The sequence below is a fragment of the Mastigoproctus giganteus genome, chromosome 6 (assembly GCF_048544385.1).
Source record: "Mastigoproctus giganteus isolate SK-2022 chromosome 6, ASM4854438v1, whole genome shotgun sequence".
NCBI lineage: Eukaryota > Metazoa > Arthropoda > Arachnida > Uropygi > Thelyphonidae > Mastigoproctus > Mastigoproctus giganteus.
The window spans coordinates 237,509,289-237,530,491 of record NC_143580.1 but is presented as its reverse complement, the minus strand read 5'-3'; the positions used below and the strand labels follow the sequence as shown (position 1 = coordinate 237,530,491).

The 21,203-nt window shown below is 42.8% G+C and overlaps 2 protein-coding genes across 2 annotated transcripts in view; one reads left to right on the top strand and one right to left on the bottom strand.

Moving 5' to 3' along the window:
• LOC150085112 (pleckstrin homology domain-containing family H member 1-like) overlaps positions 1-21,203 on the bottom strand; it is a 919,142-nt gene that overhangs the window by 769,281 nt on the left and 128,658 nt on the right. The gene's annotated exons all lie outside the window — the stretch shown is intronic.
• Positions 1,184-19,297, top strand: LOC150085113 (uncharacterized). Its single transcript, XM_090375307.1, is given in 3 exon segments — positions 1,184-1,706; positions 15,542-15,890; positions 18,412-19,297. Coding segments are annotated over 3 exon segments (1,758 nt in total).

The following is a 21,203-nucleotide window of genomic DNA, read 5'->3' as shown; positions in this document are numbered from 1 at the left end:
CGACCATCCATAGTGTGGAGTAAATATTGTGACTCAGCCTACCAGCACGCCTTCTTCCAGTCTTCTAGCGTCCAACTTGCATGCTCTTTGCACTAGGCGAGTCTACGCCGATGAACCTTGGTTAGGAGAGGATGCCGTAGGGGTCGTCTGCTGGTATAGCCCACGCGTGCGACGCATGGTCATGCCAGATAGTGTTCCGGGTTGGCCCATTTGTATTGGGTAGACAACTCTCCAACAGTGCTGCGCCTGTAGACCTGCACGAGTTGTCGGACCCAGCTCTCCCCTCTAACATCAACCTTTCACTGACCTTTGCAGTTTTATCATTGGGTCGTCGTTTGACTATTTTGACGCCAGTCCTGGTACACTTTAACTCCGACGGCTCTCGAACACCCCACCAGTTCAGCCGTTTGGGAAATCGAGGCACCAGCTCGTCGATCTCCCACTATCTTACTATCTTTCCAGACGTAACCCCATGTTTAACCACAGAATCTTCTACCGGAATCTCTGTTCCTACTTCAAGCTTCAATCTCTGGAAACTCGGAGAACTGTTCTTGATTTAAAACTGTTGTACCACATCTTCGCTGGTTCAACCTACCTGCCGGATCTTCTGTGTTGTATTTACCTTCACGCTCCAGTGGTGGCTACTAAACAGAAGAGTACATTCCACATCGGTAGCTCCAGATTAGAGATATCCAGGAACTCCTTCTTCAAAAGAACATTGGCACTCATGAACAAGTTTGACTTGGATATGGCTGTGAACAAGAAACAATTTCACAGAACTATTTGGAGTAGGTTGACCGATTGACCGATGAGTTCTGGGCTAAAGATGTCCTCATTAATTCGTGTGTGTGTGATGATGTCTCCTGCAGCAAACTGCTTTCTGCGAGTTCACATAGCGCTGGACTTGACGTCATGAATATCTCTTTTATTTTTGTGAACTGGACTTTTCCCGTTTGAATTAACTTTCATTATACCCCCACCTGAGGTGGAGTTTCTCAGGCAGCAGTACAGGGATGCCAGGAATACATATACCGCGATGATCAGGCAGCGAAAGAAGCTGTCCTGGGAGCACCTGGTGTCTACTGTAGGCAACTCGAGCCCATGGAGCATAATATATCGCATAACCATGAACAAACTGCCCAGAGGGGAGGTGACATCCTCCACGATTACCCCGCAAGGCACTATGACAAAAAATTGGCAAGATTCAATCAACAACATCCTAAATACCACCTTCAAACCACTAAACGGAAATGATACTCCTGAACAACAACTACTTTGTCTAGCCAACGAAGCTTACCAAACCACCCGAATAGAAGAGCCTTTCACTCACCATGAATTACAAACAGCCATAAGCAAATTAAAAAGCAAAAGAACTCCAGGTCCGGACATGCTGGAGCCGGAAATAGTAAAGAAAGTTGCCGAATATACCCCTGACCTCCTCCTAGACTTGTACAACCACTGCCTTAGCTCTGGCTGGTTCCCCTCAGACTGGAAGGTGGCCAGCGTGAAACTTATACTTAAAAACCCATCCAAACAGCCACAGATGCCAGAATCATATCGACCAATAGCCCTACTTTCGGTGTTAAGCAAAGTATTTGAACAACTGCTCAAACAGAGGATAGTAGAACACTACAACACAACAAATTTAACTGCAAACAACCAATTCGGCTTTAAACCTGGAAGATCTACCGTTGACGCTCTGGAATGTATCCTGGACTTAGCAGAGAGTTGCGACCGAAAATATTTCCTCCTCATCTCGATTGATTTTGCCGGGGCGTTCGATGCTCTATGGTGGCCGAGCATCCTTGCAAGACTCAGAGCAGCCCAATTACCAATGAATCTCTATGGCTGTATGCGGAGCTACTTAAGTAACAGAAGAATCTTAGTAGATGCTCCCTATTGTAGGGTGGAGCGCCGGATCTGTCGGGGATGCCCCCAGGGCTCGGTACTGGGTCCCCTCCTATGGAACTGTGTACTTGATGAGTTCCTCTGCAAGGATCTAGGGAACGTCAAATCATTGGCGTTTGCTGATGATCTCTCCTTGGTACTGGCCGCTAACTCTAGGGCTCAGATGGAGATCATCGCAAACGAAGCACTAACCACCCTCCGAGACTGGGCGGAGGGACATCACCTGACCATTTCGTCAACCAAGACGAAATCTATACTCCTAAAAGGCTTCCTGACCCCAACCAGACCGCCCCAAATTAGAATCAATGATAGAACCGTTAAGCTTGTCACTGAACTTAAATACCTTGGAATTATACTAGACAGAAACCGATCGTTTACCCCCCACCTCAACTATATACAGACAAAGATCAAAAATTACGTAGCCATGCTTGCCAGGGTCACCCGCCGAGACTGGGGGCTGAAGAGGCGCACCCTTGCGCTCCTCTACAAGGCAGCCATCATCCCAGCAGTTACATATGCCTCCGGCGTCTGGTATAAAAAGGCCTCAACAGTGGTTAATCGTCGACGATTGGAAATAATACACAGACCGATCCTCCTAACCATCACCCGAGCATGCAATACAGTATCAACACATGCACTGCAAGTTATCACGGGAACCTTGCCTCTCGACTTGGAAGTAATCCGCACAGGAATGCAGCAGCAACTCAGGCGTGGAAAAGCCACAACGTATCAAGACCTTACCACAGATCCGATAAATAACATACAGGCAGAGAAGAAAAGACTGGAAACATACCTACAAACAATCTGGCAGCAACGTTGGACTCACTCAACCAAAGGTGAAATAACTCGAAAGTTTCTACCTAATCTCCAACAGGTCTACCCACAATATCCGCAATGGTTCAACCCCGGACGCTACACCACTTACCTCCTCACAGGACACGGAGCGATTCGCAACAAACTGAACCTCCTTGGCATCACAGATAATCCCATGTGCGCGTGTGGCTCTCTGGAGACATGGGACCACATAATGTATGAATGTGAGCACTATGAAGATCTACGTGGACACCTGATCACACAGATGCAATTCAACCCCAAAAACCAGGAGCATTATCTACTGGAGAATGAAGCAAATTACAAGCAATTCTCTAAATTTGCCCAGAGCCTCTACGCCAGACGGCAAACCCTCCCGCCACCAGCAAACCCTGAGCAACCAGAACCAACATAGCTCACTGCTTGAACGACCACACCAAGCCGCACTGACCTGCGGAATAACCAGCACAACAAAAACAGGAGTCTCCAATCCCTATTTTCCCATTGTGACTGAATCCAAACAACCCAACCTGGATGGTAGGCCACTGATGATAGACGACCACTTCGCAGCCACAAGCCTTCACGCCCTATTGGCGATCTGGGTCAGCTCCCTTGTCTGGCCCACTATTACTCCCCTTCCCCGGTGGGGGAGGGAGACGGCTTGCCATCTCCTTAACCTCCACCACCCTTCTCTTCTTTCTGGTGGGGCATGGGCATGCCCCACTGCAAGCTGGAGCTACCTTCCCTATCGGCTCCTTCTCTGACTATATCCCCCCCAATCTTCAACTTCCCTTCCCCCTCTCTAACTATACGCAAGCGACAGTCCCACACAATCCAAATTTAACCATCCAAATAAATTTCGCCCAAAACTCTCGGCTTCTCATTCTAGCGCCTTCACCACGCGAACTAACTTATACCAATTGATGTGTATGCATATGCATTTTTGTATGTCGTATATGTGCATTTTTTTTTTTTTTTTTTTTTTAGGTCCTAGCCACTGAAATCTAAGGAAATTAGGTGGCAGGACCTGCCAGAGTAAATAATTATAATACTGGTGTACCTGGTCTGCCTCCACGGGGCTAAAGTGGGGCAACGTTGGGCCTCAGTAGGGGTCCAGCGGCTAAATGACCAGATGAACAACGGTACACGACACTACACATGTACAATATCCATACACTTTTAAATCTCTGGCATTTCCAGCAAACTGGTACACCCATCACAATGTAAACAACGCGGAGATGGGGGAAACCCCTGGTGCCGTATGACCCTAAATACACTTTACACTTTACACTTTATACCAAGTATATTAGTCTACTATTTATTTTTGTTTTATTATTATTATTATTATCATCCATATGATGCAAGGAAGCCTGAGGCTTATGCTGTACCAGGAAAAAAAAAAGTTCCTGAGTAACCCTGAGAGAGAGAGAGAGAGAGAGAGAGAGAGAGAGAGAGAGAGAGAGAGAGAGAGAGAGAGAGAAAGTCAAAAGTAGAAGGGAATCACCAAGAAAGAGAAGAATGATGAAAAATTATTCTTTGCATCCAGTTCCTTCGTGAAGAAGACCTTATAGTAGATAAATTGGACTTGTCATGCATTATCTCCCTTCAACAAACCCATGCTTTTTACTGACTTATGGTTCCACTCTAATCAAATCGATCTTGCATTACTTTAGCATTAGTAGAGGCATTTGATGCAAGAAAGCAAGCTTATGCAGCATCAGCCAAAAAAAAAAAAAAAAAAACCCTTCCTCTTCACCCCTCCGTTCGTTCGAAATACCTGTCCAGCTGAGCCTTAAACTTATTTAAGCAATCAAGGGATGGAAGTCAGTTCCACCAACCAACCACCCGCTGGCTAAAGGCAAATTTCCTCACGTCTATTCTACATCTGCCTTTAATCAATTTGAATTTATGCCCTCTCAGGTGATTTTTCTGAGCAAGACGAAGAATCCCATCAGCATTGAGCATGCTTAAACCATTCAAGGCTTTATACACCTCTATCAGATCACCTCGCTGGTGCCTAGTCTCCAGACACTGTAATTTGCAAATCTTAAGCCTTTCTTCGTAAGAGCACCCCTTTGTTCCATTCACTAATCTTGTTGCCCTTCTCTGTACTCGTTCCAGCAGCTCTACATCATTCTTGAAATGAGGTCTCCAGACCTGTATACAGTACTCTAGGTGTGGTCTGACCATTGCCTTATACAAGGGAATAATCAACTCCTTATCTCTGCTAGAAAAATTCCTATATATCATTGACTTTACATACAACTTTACATTTGTCAATATTAAACTTCATTTGCCACCTCTTAGCCCAAGTGCTCAACATTTCCAGATCCTGTTGCAGCAGCATAGTGTCAGTAGTGTCCTTGACAACCCTGCCAACCTTCGTATCGTCTGCAAACTTGGACATTAAGCCTGATATACCATCATCAATATCATTTATAAATACAGAAAACAATAATGGACCCAACACTGAACGTTGAGGGACTCCACTAATAACATTAGTCCACGATGAGCAGTGTTCATTGATTACCACTCTCTGTCTTCTCCCCCTCAACCACCCCTTTATCCATAGCAGCAATTTGCCTCCAATGCCACACTGCTCCAATTTGTGTAGCAGTCTTCCATGTGCAACAGTATCAAAAGCCTTTCTAAGATCCAAGTATATAATATCAAAGTTATTCCCTGCATCCAGCTCTTTTTTGACTGCATCATAGTATCCAATCAAGTTGGTCAGGCAAGACTTCCCCTTAACAAAACCATGCTGTGTCTGAGCTATAACTGAAGTCTTGTCTAGATGATCCTGCAGTGCTTCTTTAACCAGTGCCTCCATTAATTTTCCTGGAACAGAAGTTAAACTCACAGGTGTATAATTACTTGTGTCGCCCTTTGATCCTCCTTTGTGAATTGGGGTCACATTTGCACATCTCCAGTCCATGGGTACTTCCCCGGAGTCCAAGGAAGCTCTTATAATTATGGCTAAGGGTTTGCTTACTTCCTTTGCTGCCTCCTTTAATATAATTGGATAGATCCCATCCACCCCGGGTGCCTTTCTGGTATTTCAACAATTTCTACTCCACTTTACTCTCAATTATTACAAGATCATCTAGCTCACTGCCAGTGTTTACTTCATCCCCTACCTGAATAACTCCTCATGTGTGAATATCGATGCAAAATAATCATTTAGTTTGTTAGCTACCTGAGCAGGATTATCAACAGTTGAGCCATCGATATCAAGTGGACCAATCTGATTCATCCCCTTCCTTCTAGAGTTCACATAAGTAAAGAACTCTTTGCTGTTTTTCTTTGTATCCTTTGCCAAAGATTTCTCGTAATCTGCCATAGGCAACTGTGTCACGTGTTAGTTTATATGTAGTCCATGCATTTTTCTTCTCTGCCATATGCCTCATTGCTTCATCTGACATCCATTTTGGCCTAAACCTTGAACAATATTTCTTAGTTGGTATGTAAAGCCTAGTAGCTTCCAAGATAAGTTCTTTGAATGCTTCCCATTTTGAATTTGCTGTTGGTAACATCATCAGTTGGTCCCACTGTATAGAATTTAAATACTGTCTCAGTCCATCGTAGTCGCCTTTACGGAAGCAATAACCCTTCCCTTTACCCCTGATGGTAGTTACCTCTTTGAGTAAATCCCACTTCAGCACACTGTGATCACTGCCACCTAGTGGTTCATTTATCTGCAGATTCTTAATGCATGAAGAATCACTGCTGATAATCAAATCAAGAGTATTCCTCCCTCTAGTTGCCTCCCGAACATGCTGATTTAGAAAACAATCATCCAATAAATCCTCAGTGTGTGAGTGACCAACCCACAAATTCCAGTCAATATCTGGGAAATTAAAATCTCCCATTATAAGACTCTCTTATTTACTGGCCCACTCTATTTCCCTGTACAGTTCCTTATTATACTCATCAGAGTCATTAGGCCTATAGCACACTCCTACTCTCAATTTTGATCTCCCAATGTTTATGTCACACCAAACTGACTCAACACTGCACTGTCCAGCAATGTCGACTGGCTTCACTTCCTTGGATGTTATGTGTTTCTTAACTAATAGCATAACCCCTCCCCCCTTCCTATCCTGTCTATCCTTTCTGTAGACGTTGTACTCCCCAAATTGCAGTTCTGCATCCCTTATATCTGTGTGACACCACGTCTCTGATATCCCAACAATATCTGCCTTTGATGTTTTGAGCAATACCTCAAATTCATCAAATTTATTTACTAAACTCCTAGCATTGGTGTACACGCAAGTATACATGCACCTGTACGTGTACCGCAATGACTCCCAGCAGTCTCTGAAATACCATGCATCTTGTTTTCCAGGCTGCTCCTGATTCCAATAGAAGCAGTGCAAAAATCTCTTTTACCTCTTCCAGTGGCTACTGTTAATCTATTAGTCCTTGAATCCTCCCAATCTAGCAGTTTTCCGACCCACCTAACACTGCCTCGATAGAAACAGCAAATATTCTTGCACCCTTTCTATTTAAGTTTTGTACAACCTTTGCTCTGTTAATCAGTTCAACTGGGCGAATGCCTGTTGTGTATAAAAATAAATGTTAAAAATAAAGTCCGATAAATCCTTCCTTTTACCCATCACGTTCGGAATTTTACTACCTACTGAACCACTGACACCTTATCTATGCTACGTAGGTCAACTAACTGCACACTCTCGTATCTGATGTGGTCAACGAGTCGCATTCACTTTTCATAAGAGTGGTCATAATTCAGTGGTTACTCAGTGTATAATCCATAGAAAGGACAGAGGATCTCGTGGAGGCGGAGTAGCTATTATACATTCTAACCACATACTCTGTTAAATTGCATCAAATTTCACAAATACTGAATCACTATACTGCCTTCTTCCTCTTGGCAAGTTAAAAGTTTTAATCGTATTACTTTATTTTCCACCTTCTTTAACTTATAGTGATCTTCAGTACTTAGAAAATTCGCTGCAATCTACTTTCCTGCTAATTCAATCTGCGATGGTTTTGGGTGACTTTAATTGTCAACTGGCCAATTTAGGATCTTCTTCTCCATCACAGCTATGGTCTTGAGCAAGTTTGCAATTTTCCAACCAGAGAATTTGCCTACCTTGACCTAATATTTTCCTCTACTCATATAGATGTTCACACCGACAACCCCATATTTCACTCGGATCATTCACCAATTACTTTTGACATCACAGTGACTTCTCATAACTTCAAATGCAGCTCCCGTACTCCTCGATTCAATTTCAGAAAGGCTGACTGGCCTCTGCTCAACCTAGCTCTAAGAAACGTAGACAAGCAGCTCGCTGACGCTATGGATGACATCGATGTGCTCACCAACAACCTGATTAACTGTGTCCATTCAGTTATATCTGACATTGTTCCTCAATCCCATCTTACCGCACGCTCTACCTACCCGCACTGGTATAATAGTGAACTAATACGTAAAATTAAATCCAAAGAATTCTACAGAAACAAATATAAGCAAACAGGTGACAGTCAATACTATGAAATATTCAGCCAACTCCGCAAAGAAGTGAAAACTCTCATATTAAACTCCTACAACATGTATACAGAGTCAGTTCAGGATAGTCTGCTTACTCACAGAGATATCAAACCATTCTGGAATTTCATGAAGCATAAGAACATAACCAGTAGAAAGTTACAACTCCGAAACGCAGATGGAATTCTCTTATCTGACGAATTCAGTATTGCTCAAGAGTTTGCCAAACACTTTTCTAGAATTCAAACAAATGATACATTGAGACCTGCCTCATTTCCTGACTTCACACCTGTTAAAGATGATATCCTCATTAACCTCTTTAGCACTGATGAAGATTTAAATTCGGCATTAAAAAGCATGAGAAATGACTATACTAGAGGCCCGGATGACATTCCAGGATTATTTTGGAAAAAAGACTGTCACTACCTTAAACTTGTCTCTGAGCCTGCGGAAGTATCGTAAGCGCTTTAAGCGGGTCAATATAGTTCCAGTTTCCAAAAAAAGATGATGAAAACGATGCAAACTCATGTCATTGCAAAAGAGCCTGGCTAAACTCTTTGACTGAACAGTACACCAATATTTTCGTAGACAAATGTTATTAATGGAGTTCCCCGGAGTTCGGTATTGGGCCCATTGTTGTTTTGTGTAACCATGAAATAAAAATAGTTCAACTAAACGCACAAAGAGCAAGGCTGGTAGCTGACCAACTAAAAGTGAAAATAGAAGAAAACCAAATTGATATGGCCTTATTACAGGAATCGTTTGTTCGCTCAGGTGTGGTCACAGGTTACCCTGCATCCTATAAAATGGTCTACTGTAAAACCGAAACCCCATGGGCAGCAATAATCATCAGAAACCCAGAAATCAGCACAACAAAGATAACACCACTCTGCACTGCAAACAGTGCCTGTGCACAAATCATAACTCAGTTAGGGTCTTTGTTCCTGTTAACAATATATACTCACCCTGGTGAAGACATCACCCCTGCGATCTCAACCATTCAGACGGCTCTTGAGACTCTCCCGGGGGGACGACTACTAATAGCCATGGATGCAAACTGCAGATCTCTGCTCTGGCACAGTCGCACCCCTGACACATCTGCACAAAGAAATGGTGCAAAACTAGAAGAATTCTTCCTAGCCACAGGCCTCCAAGTAATAAACCGACCAGATGAACTTCCAACTTACAGCGGCCCCCTCTGGGAGAGCACCATAGATGTTACAGCAGCCACCCCAGACATTGCCAACAAACTAGCCAAATGTACAAGAAGCCTGGACCACGTCGGACCACAGAGCGATATCATTTTCTCTGGTTCGCTCTGTGGAACGGACCCCTCCGATCCCACGAGATGTGATACGGTACAATTCAAAAAAGGCAGACTGGCAACGTTTTCGGACTGAGCTAACAAGAAGACTCCCTGAAGAAACTCCACTCCCTGAAGCACTCCCTTCAGACGATTGCGTACAGATTATTACCACTGCCATAAGATCTGCATGTGATCTCTCCATCCCACGCAGAGGGCCCAACCGGTATGCAGTTCCCTGGTGGAATCCCCAACTACAGGATCTCAGAAGAAGAGTCCACCATGCAAAAAAAATGTTCCAGCAGGCTCGATCAAGGCTACCTCCCCATGAGGTAGATGCCGCCAGGGAGGCTTACCGCATTGTCAGAAATGAATACACAAAGCTAATTCGTAAAAGTAAAAAGCAAACGTGGCAAACCCTGGTATCCACTTCTGGGAACAAGGACCCCTGGGGCATCGTTTTCAAGATCGTAACAAACAAGCTGCCGCGAGGAGAGGTACTCGATACGACACTAAAGATGGATGGCTCCTCTACTTACATCTGGAAGGATAGCATTAACAATATTCTAGACACCATCTATCCCATTGAAGCTGCAGCTATGACTCAACAACAACAAGAAATAGTAGATGAAAATCACAACTATCATCCTGCCTCTGTGGAATCCCCCTTCACTAACATTGAGATGGACTTGGCAATAAACAAAATGAAAGTAAGAAAAACACCTGGTGCTGATCTGCTAGAAGTGGATGTGGTTAAAAAATTTGCAGAATACTATCCTGTTACTCTCCTAAGCCTTCTAAATAGGTGCCTGACAGAAGGCATCTTTCCAACATCCTGGAAAACGGTAACCCTGAAATTTATATTGAAAAATCCCGACAAGCCACCACAAATTCCAACCTCCTACCGCCCGATTGCCTTGCTCTCTGTAATGGCCAAGCTACAAGAACGCCTACTAATATTTCGCTTAACCGCCAGATATGAAGAACAAAAGCTTCCAAGTGACAAGCAATTTGGATTCAAAGCCGGTAGCAGCACAGAATATGCCATTAACAGATTAATCACTCAAGCAACTCACACGGCCTTTAAGTACTCTCTTGCAATCATGGTAGACTTCGCTGGGGCCTTTGATCGACTATGGTGGCCCAGTGTTCTTCGGAGGCTTCGGCAATCAAATAAGAAGAAGAAGAAGAATTCTTTATTATATACAGAAAGCACATTGCTGTATACAACTCCCTTCACGGCTACAAGCCAGGGGTTTACATAAAAGAAATCATATAATACAATAAACACAAAAAAAAAAAAAAAAAAGAGCATTATGACTCCTGAAAAGTTTGTACACTGTGATGATGGATTCAGGGCAGTGATGAATAGGTCTCCGGGAGCAGGGTCTACTGTCCTCTAACGTGGTCCTGGGAAGGAAGTCGACCGAGTACTTTCTGCCTATATTCCTTGTCGACTGCGAATTTGTAGAGGTCGCCGTCCAAGGACTGTATGTCTTGCAGCATTTGCACGGGTAGGAACCGCTCAGTTAGCTTTAACCGGTTTGGAATGGCCTGTAGGATTGGATTAGCCCTAAGGCTTGGGACCGGGATCCTCCATCCACAGTTAGCCCAGAAATCTGGCACTGAAATAATGCCGACCATCATTTTGATGGCAAAGACGAGTCTTCTCTCGTGAATGATGGCAGGAAGACGTCTCATGTTGAGAGCTGCCGCCATCTGGTGGTCCTTGGTGTAGAGGGAAGCCGAAATTTCCATATGGCCCACTTCAGTAGCCAGAATTCCCCCGCGAAAATCCGTCTAAGATGGGTCGTAGCAGTTGAGGTCCAGACTTCGGCGCCATACAATATTACCGGATAAACACATGTCGTAATATATCTGCACCCCACAGCCTGGTCATGGACGTGCATTAGTTGTTGTTTAATCATCCACCGGAGTCGACAGAACTTTATTTGCAAGTTGTCTATGTGCGGTAGAAAGGAGAGCTTTTGATCAAAAATAACGCCCAGATCTGTATGTTGTTGGACGGCAGAAATCGCGCATCCTCTTAAAATGGGTTGTACTATTGTTGGGCTCGGTTTGAGAGAGAAAGTCAACTGTTTTGACTTCTCAGGATTGATTTGAAGTCCGAAACCGGAGAGGAAGGCCTCAAGGTTCTGGATTTTCTGAAGGATTAAGGTATTGATGTATTCAGCAGTGTCTCCAGGGTTGATAGGAGTAAACAGTTTTATGTCATCGGCAAAGGTGAGGATGTCAGTTCGGCCTATCACAAATGGCACGAGAATAGCTGAGAACAAGATTCCGGACAGGACCCCGCCTTGTGGAACTCCAGCTGTAATAGTCCTGGTATAGCGCAGATTGCCATCGCGAACAATAATGGTCCTGTTCTCGAGCATTTTCTGAATAAACCAGAGCACGTCTCCACCAATGAGGTAATACTCACGTAGTAACCTTGCCAATGCGTGAACGGATACGGAATCAAATGCTGCCTGGACGTCGATATACGTAACGGTGATTTCCGAACGGTGCTCAAATGCCTCGAGGATCTTGGTAGTGGTGGTGACTAGATTTGTAGCGGTGGATCTTGACCGGGTAGCATAGTGGATCTGCGGTAGCTGTTGTGGAATAATTTGGATGGTTAATGTTCTTAGAAGAGCTTTTTTTCCAACAACCTATACAACAGTTTAAGGTCATATTTAACTGGTAGAAAAGTCCAAGTTACCAATAGATTCCAGACAGTGACTAGGTACATCGATCGAGGCTGTCCGCAGGGCTCTGTGCTTGGCCCTTTCCTCTGGTCTATTGTCCTGGATGAGTTCCTGGGCATGGACCTGGGAGGTGTTGAGTCCTTGGCCTTCGCGGATGATCTTGTCCTTTTGGTATGTGCTAACACCAGGATGAACCTGGAGAAAATGGCAAATGGAGCACTGGTAAAACTTCAGAACTGGGCAGCCCTGCACAACCTTACCATTTCAGGAGCGAAAACAAAGTCCATACTCCTTAAACGCAGGCTACAAATCACAAGACCACCTACAATAAAATTAAACTTTATGCCCATACGGCTGCACACTGAAGTCAAGCTCCTAGGTATCTTCTTAGACTCGGGGCTTACCTTCCACCACCACCTAAAGTATCTAGCCAACAAAATTCAAAGGTACAGTGCTATGATAAGGCGAGTCAGCAGGGCAGACTGGGGGCTGAAGCACAAAGCTCTTACTCTGATATACCAAGCGGCATACGTGCCAATTGTGTGTTATGGTGCCTCTATCTGGTACCGAAAAGCCATCCTAGCAAGAAATAAACGTAAGCTGGATTCAATCCAGAGATTCATGCTCCTTTCAATTTGCAGGGCGTGCCGCACCGTCAGCACCCCTGCTCTGCAGGTATTAACTGGATGTCAGCCACTATACTTAGAAGTGGTTAAAAGAGGGCTTTTTTATCACTTAAGGAAGGGAGTTCCAACCCAACTGCTAAATTTTCAACTTGACACCACAAACGGCACCAGGCAGGAAAGACAACGGATAACCCAACATCTACAAGAGATATGGCAACATGACTGGGACACTACAACAAAAGGGGCCATCACAAAACGATTCCCTCTATCCATAAGTTCAACTCACCCAGAACCTCCACCCTGGTTTTCGTCTGGCCTCCATGTGACCTTCATCATCACCGGCCATGGATCCTTCCAACAAAAACTGACCGCCATGGGAATCGAGAATGATCCACGTTGCCACCGCGGCGAAGAGGAGTCCTGGGGGCACCTCATGTATGAGTGCCCCAGCTACGACAACATTAGGCTTAAATTCTTGACCACAATACAGAGAAACCCTCGCAATCAAGAATCCACTCTGCTACTCGAGGAACATACCTATAAGGCATTAACCACCTAAGCGCAGGAAACATTTGCACTTAGGCGAGCTAAGATTGCAGAACTCAGAGCCCAAGAACTAAACCGGACCGGCGTGGGATAACTCTCTATTCCCTCGGAAAAATGCAGACATAATCATGCAAACCCAAATAGGGTAGGATCTATTGCAGGCACCATCCAAGGTGCGGGATGCTGGCACTCCTCGGAGTGCGGGATATAAAAATTTAGAAGCAAACCCGAAATGGGTAGGATATACTGCTGGCACCGATCTAGGTGCGGGATTGCTGGCACTGCCCTCAGTGCGGGATCTACAGGCACTATGCCATTGGCAATTACACAGGGACACCTGTCCCCTGTGACCTTTAAACCCACACTCTTTCCTATACTTCGCCTAAATTAGGGCGGATTTATTCTCCCCTGTCAACCCATTCAAATTCGTTCCCCCTCAAATCCTCTCTCTCTCTCTCTCTCTCTCTCTCTCTCTCTCTCTCTCTCTTCTCTCTCTCTCTCTCTCTCTCTCTCTCTCTCTCTCTCTCTCTCTCTCTCGCTCTCTTTCTCTTTTTTTTTTTTTTAATCAATTTACTTTTAGTTATTTTATTTATTTTTTTATTATCTTTTCATTTATTTATTTATTTATTTTTTATTACTAGTTTTTTTTAATCTGTTACTTTATCTTATTTTTTTATTTTATTTATTTTATTTTATTTTATTTTATTTATTTTTATTTTATTTTATTTAATTTTTTATTTATTTATTTTTATTTTTTTTGGTCTCCGTCAAGAAGCTCAGGCAACCCTGGCGGAGGCCAGCCAGAGTAAAATGGGCAGCCTGGCTCACCTCCCAAGGCCCCTAAGGGAACCCCACGTTGCCCGCCACCACTGGTGGTGGCGGGCAACGTGGGGTTCCCTTAGGGCCTTGCGGCTAAGCAGAGACAGAACAACAGACCACAGCACAACTCTGTCACAAACCAGACACCACACTTTTTCTGGCTTTTACAGAGATTCTGTAAATTCTTCACAAAGTACCATGGCGCAGATGTGGGAAACCTGGCGCCTTCCACAAAACACTATGTTGTTTTGTGTACCCAAGTCTGACTTGCTACAAAACACTTGTTTTGTGGAAGGATTTGATTTTTCTGAACCTCTCGACCGTGGGATTTGTGCCCATGGCACTAAAGGTAATAGTAGACCCAGGCTTGGCTGCTTATGCCTGGGGGCAGGCAGCGGCTGCCTGGGTGTTGGCTGCTCCCTGGTGGCAAGGTGGACATATACAAGCGATAAAAAGCTTGCTGAGTTTCTGCACCACCACAGACGTGCAAGGTGGAGATGGGCTAAGGCCTAGGAGCCACCCTTGATACAGGTAATACACACACACACACGTGTTCATATATAATATAGTATATATATATAGGTATAATGAGAATGATAATGCTAATGTATATAAAATTGTATATATATCTTCTCTGTAAGTTCTTGTATATAAAATGTAAAGAATTGTGTGTACAAATAAATGGAAAAAAATGAACCTCTCGACCCTACAAGGATCGAGAGGTTCAGAAATACAATATTCTATAATAGAATTACAAAAATTAAAAGATCTCTAGGGGAACACTTAGCAGCCGAATCGAGTAAGGTAACAAAGGTTGCCTCTAATTTTATCCAGGGTTTAGGGTAAGATTTTGAGGCTGTAACTACTGCATTAATAATTGAGAACGAGCGTTTAAAAGTCAAGACAGAGGAATTGCAAGTAAGGGCAAACCTTTTTGAAAACCTTTTTAAAGAAGATCCTAAAGTTACGTCTTTTGCGGACGTTGTTAGAGAACACACTTGAATTTTGGCACAACGTCCAGCTGATCGGACTATCCCCTCAGGAGTTGTTACTAAAGAACACAAAGGTGTGTCTGAATCTGAATCCAGAACTGCAGAATATGTTAAACCCAGGAACCAAAGTGTAGTTAGTAGTGATCCTAACAATATAATAATATTAAAGCCTTCGCCTGACAGTTCAATAACTAGTGGTCAGAACACCAAAAACAAGGTCACTGACACAATAAGGAAAGAGCACAGAAATATCAAGATTAAAAACATTAGATTGTTAAGAAACAATGGTGTTCTAATTGAAACGATTAACTCTACAGATGCAAAAACCATTTGCAATTCCACAACGCTGACTGGTGTTGGTCTGGCTATGGATGAACCCCGTTTGCAACGCCCCACAGTTATGATATACAATATCCCCAAGGATTATTCCAAAGAGGACATTGTAGAGGATCTCTACATTAAAAACTTGAAAGACTTTGGCTTTGGCTTTGAAGAGGTGAGACAAGGAATCACGTTCAGTTTCAGTTCTGGGGCAGGAAATCCTGTTACTAACTGGGTCATTGGATTAGCTCCAAAAATAATGCAGAATGACCGTATTTTTCTGGCGTTCTCCTCACACTGGTTTCGTCAATTTACAGTTGTTTCTAAATGTTTTCGGTGTCTGGGGTATGGACATTCAGCGCAAAACTGTTCGCACAAAACAGTCTCGTGCGGCCATTGTTCCAATGCACGCACAAAGAGGAGCCACCAAAATGTGTCAACTGTAAGAGGAGAAATCGAGATTTTCAACATTCTGTTCGTGATAGCTGCTGTCCCGAATACATAAGAGCGGTGGAATTGACAGAAAAGAGAACACAATATGAATAACACGGCTAATCCAAATCCTCTTTTGAGTGTAAATTATTCTTAGCAGGGCATAAAAATCCTACAAATTAACGGCCAAAGAGCTAGGGCAACTATGGACGAGATAAGGGTGGCGGCGTTTGAGAATAAAATGGATATTATTTGTATTCAGGAACCTTATTGCTCTGCACAAATTGGTGGTAGAGCATTTAAGCTAATGGGCTTCCCAACTTCTGCAAGAATTGTGCATTCGCTTGACAGTTCGCCCAAGACAGCTATCGTCATTTTGAATAACGATTTGGTGGTCACCTCTATTTCTGGTGAATGTTGTCAGAACGCAGTCTGTGTGCTTGTCTCCTCGAAATTTATAAATTTCGACATCGTTTCTCTCTATTGCCCGCCGTCAGAAGATTTCCAATTGGCTCTGCACAGTATAGATAGATTATGTACACAGTTTGCCTCGAAAAACTTGATAATTTCAGGTGATGTAAATGCAAAATCCAATATGTGGCATAGTGGGTTTATTGACCCTCGTGGTTCGGCCCTGGAAGATGTTATTCTTGCTCATGGACTTACTGTTCAAAATTTGCCTAATAAACCCTACACTTTTTCGACCGTCAACGGTGAAAGCAACATTGATATTACTCTGACCTCTGTCAAAATTGATTGTTGTATCTCTCATTGGGATGTTGTCCCAGAGTTAATCAACAGTGACCACCGTGCCATAGTTTATGATCTTCTTCCTGGGCAGCGAGTCGATGACCTTCAACTTACTGATCTTAGGAGATTTTCCATTAAGACTATTAAATGGAACAAATTTAAAGATTTTCTCTCTGCTGTCTTTACGACAGAAATGATCGAATCCCTTAATATATTAATGGCTGAGGAGATTGTTGATTTTGTGCAAACCCAGTTGTATCTGGCCACGGATTATGCAGCGAAGAAAAAACACAACAAGGCAACTCCTGTCCCTTGGTGGAACTCAGATCTTGCAAATTTAAGATCGCAAGTTCAGAACGCAAGGAAAGAATATCAAAAACACAGACATCTGTCTCAACCGGATGTTCAAGCATACAAGAATTCTTATAGAGATCTTCGGAGGAGATACTACAATGAAATAGCTAATGGTAAAATAGATTGTTGGCAAGGATTTGTCAAACAGGTTGGGAATTCGGAACCGTGGGGATTAGTTTACAAAATCTCCAGAAACAAACTAATCTGTGGAGAAGTGTACAATACAGTAAGAATAAACGGAGCAGAATCTGAGGACTGGAGCTCTGCTGTACATGCTATAGTGTCAAGTCTGTTCCATAAAAATATTCCAGGGTTGGATACATTGGAGCAAGGTCAGATACGTCTTGAAAACAGTATGTATACGGGTTCAACTGATATTGAGTGTTTTAGTCTGTTGGAGTTGGGTTCTGCCATAGCTAGACTAAACAGCAAGAAATGCCCCGGAATTGATCTTGTGGAGAATCTTGTTATCGTTACGTTTTTTTAATTTGCTAATTTCTTACTTGCTAATCTGGGAAAGTTATTCGAACATCTTCTGGCTCCCAGAATACTAAAGAAATTTGAGGAAAACCAATTATGCTCATGCTGTCAGTTTGGCTTCAAAAAAGGGAGGTCCACTGACGATGCTATTCTTACATTGACTAACTTTATCCAGAATTGATCTTCTAAATATGTTTTGGCAATTTTTGTGGACTTTGAGGGAGCTTTTGACTCCCTCTGGTGGGAGAGTGCCTTAGGTCTTTAAGGCTGGCTAAATGTGATAATTATGTGTACAGGGTACTGAGATCATACTTTAATGAGAGATACATCATGGTCAAGGCAAAGCATCTGTCTTATAAGGCCCAGGTTTCGAGAGGATGCCCCCAGGGGTCGGTGTTGGGGCCTTTCCTCTGGAATGCCGTATTAGATCAGTGGCTCACGAGAACACACGAGGATTCTCTAAAGGTGGTCTCGGCCGATGATCTCGTGATTGCCATAGAAGGAAGGTCACGTAAGGTATTAGAGGACAAAATCCAACCCATCTTAGATGATTTGGTGGCATGGGCTGACATCAACAAGCTCAAGATATCTCCGAGTAAAACAAATTTCATGACATTTAAAAACCACTTTAATTATGGAAGACTACCAAGAATTCAACTGAATGGTTCACAGATACCTCAAATGTTCTTATGTTCCTCAAAACAAATATGTTGGCATAATCCTCGATGATAAATTAACCTTTCTCCCTCATGTCACCAAACTGAAGGAAAAAATTAGAAAGTTTACTGCTTCGGTCATAAAAATTTCCAAAAGAGACTGGGGTTTGAATAAAAAAACCATGAAACTAAAGAGGAGGTGGCGGTGGATTTAGAGGAGGAAGAGGCGGTGATCGTGGTGGAAGAGGAAACTTTGGAGACCGAGGAGGAAGAGGAAATAGACTCGGCGACCGTGGAGGACGAGGGGGTTGATCTTTTAGAAGTCCCAGAGGAGGAGGAGGAGGAGGCGGCAGAGGTGGAATGAGAGGAGGTAAAAAGGTTACCATAGAACCACATAGACACGAGGGTGTGTTTATTGCACGTGGCAGAGAAGATGCCCTTGTTACAAAAAACCTTGTTCTTGGAGATTCAGTATATGGTGAGAAACGAATTTCTGTTGAGGATGAAAATGGAAAAGTTGAATACAGAGTTTGGAACCCATTTCGTTCCAAGTTAGCTGCAGCAATTTTGGGAGGTGTTGATAAAATTCATATGCCACCAGGAGCCAAAGTTCTTTATCTAGGAGCAGCTTCGGGAACAACAGTGTCACATGTAGCAGACATAGTGGGGTCTGAAGGTTTGGTTTATGCTGTAGAATTTTCTCATCGTTCTGGACGAGATTTGATTGGTGTTGCACAGAAGCGTACTAACATAATTCCTATTATTGAAGATGCCAGGCATCCGCATAAATATCGGATGCTTGTTAATATGGTAGATGCAATCTTTGCAGACGTTGCACAACAAGATCAAGCACGAATCTTGGCTATTAATGCCCACACTTTCTTGAAAAGTAGTGGTCACTTTGTTATTTCAATCAAAGCAAACTGTATTGATTCCACTGCAGAGCCAGAGTCGGTATTTGCTGGTGAGGTGAAGAAACTCCAGGCTGAAAAGCTAAAGCCACAAGAACAGATCACATTAGAGCCATATGAAAGAGATCATGCAGTTGTTGTTGCACCACCGAAACAGCCAGGACAGTGAAATTTGTTTATAATTTCTCTTACTATGTAAAATGAATTTTCATTTGTTAACAATTAATAACGATGCTTATTCACTTAAAAAAATAAATAAATGAGGTGGTAAACTATAAAAATAAACCCCCCCCACAATTGGCGAGCGTAGCCAGGATAATTCTTCATGACGGAAGGCTGAGTTCAGAACGACAAAAAAAAATATATATGTAATCCAGTTGCTGAAACTGAAAGAAAAAATTCAGCTGGCGAGCCAGAAAGTGAAAAGTGAAACAGTAACTATTTAAAGTGGGTACTGAGTATTTGGCATCAGAACGTCGTTAAGGTGAAAATTAAAAACAAGCTACTATCAATTCAAAGAACAGTGCTTCTGGCACTAAACAATGCCCCTCGTACAGTATCAAACAATGCCCTCCAAATTCTTGGAGGAGAACTGCCTTTAGATTTATTTATCTTATACCGTGGCATGATTTATAAACATAAGAAAGGACTGCAGGTATCTATTATGGGAATTACAACCGACCCAGTTAGTAACTTGAAGACAGAACGGAAAAGATTATGGAGTGAAATGGTTAGTATTTGGCAAAGTAGATGGAATGAGTCTGTGCACGGTGAAGTCACAAAGAAGTATATTGAAAATGTTGAGTTTGCTTCTACTTAATCTTCTGTTTCATGGTTTGCACCAAGCATGTTTACGACGTATTAATTAGCAGGCCATGGATCTCTGAGGGCCAAACTTTTCGACAGAGGTTTGGAGCCGGATCCTTTTTGCACTTGTGGTCAAATGGAGGACTGGATCCATGTTTTACTGTTTTGTCCGCAGTATACAGACCATCGAGTATTGCTATTAATCAGGTTCCAGGTCTAGCTGAGGACAATGTGAAAATACTAGTTGAGAACAAAACAAACTTTGAGACTTTCCAGACCTTTGCAGAATCGGTCTTTAAGAAAAGACTTCAGGCTAAGGCGCATTTAGGGCTAGAGCCTCAAGCTGCGAACAAATTTAGACTATGTATATAAAGTGCTTAGCATCATAATACACAGCCATTTCTGAATAAACAGAAAATTTTTAAGGTGGCATCGTTTTAGGTTATATCTCATATTGTGAATACCTTCACAACGAGTTGGCATGATATTGCACTACTTCGAATAAGTAACGCTTCACCTAAGGAGAAGACTAGTGTTACTTATTCTCAGATAGGTACCACCACCCAGACAGCACTGTTTCAGGGCTATTTGGCCCTTCGTCAGTGAGTGGGTAGGTACCCAAGTGATGCAATGATGGCAAAAACAGTTATGAAGTATAACTCCACAATATGAGAGATGCCTGATGGTGTATGATGTATTTAGACTAAGGCGCATTTAGGGCTAAAGCCTCAAGCTGCGAACAAATTTAGACTATGTATATTAAAGTATTCACAATATGAGATATAACCTAAAACGATGCCACCTTAAAAATTTTCAGTTTATTCAGAAATGGCTGTGTATTATGATGCTAAGCACTTTATATACATAGTCGAAAAGACTTCAACTAAGAACTCAAATCCAAAATCGAATATAAATCTGACAGCTGAGAAGTTAATATAAATGTTCGTATCCCATTAAACATAAATAGGATGATTTGTAAGACATGTAAATTGAATTGTATTGCTAGGATTTAGAGTTAAAATTCTATTATCTTTTGTACAAATGTAAATAAGTTTATTCGCTAAGTTTATTGGAATTTTTGAAATTGGCTTTTTGTATCTACTGCGGCTTCGATATTTTTCCACTTTTTTTTTTTTTTTTTTGCTGGCACCCACCGGTATTGCACTATCTTTGGTGGGTGCGGGATTTGTGCACAAGGCACTAAAGGTGACAGTAGACCCAGGTTCGGCTGCTTGTGCCTGGGTGTGGGCACCGGCTGCCTAGGTGTT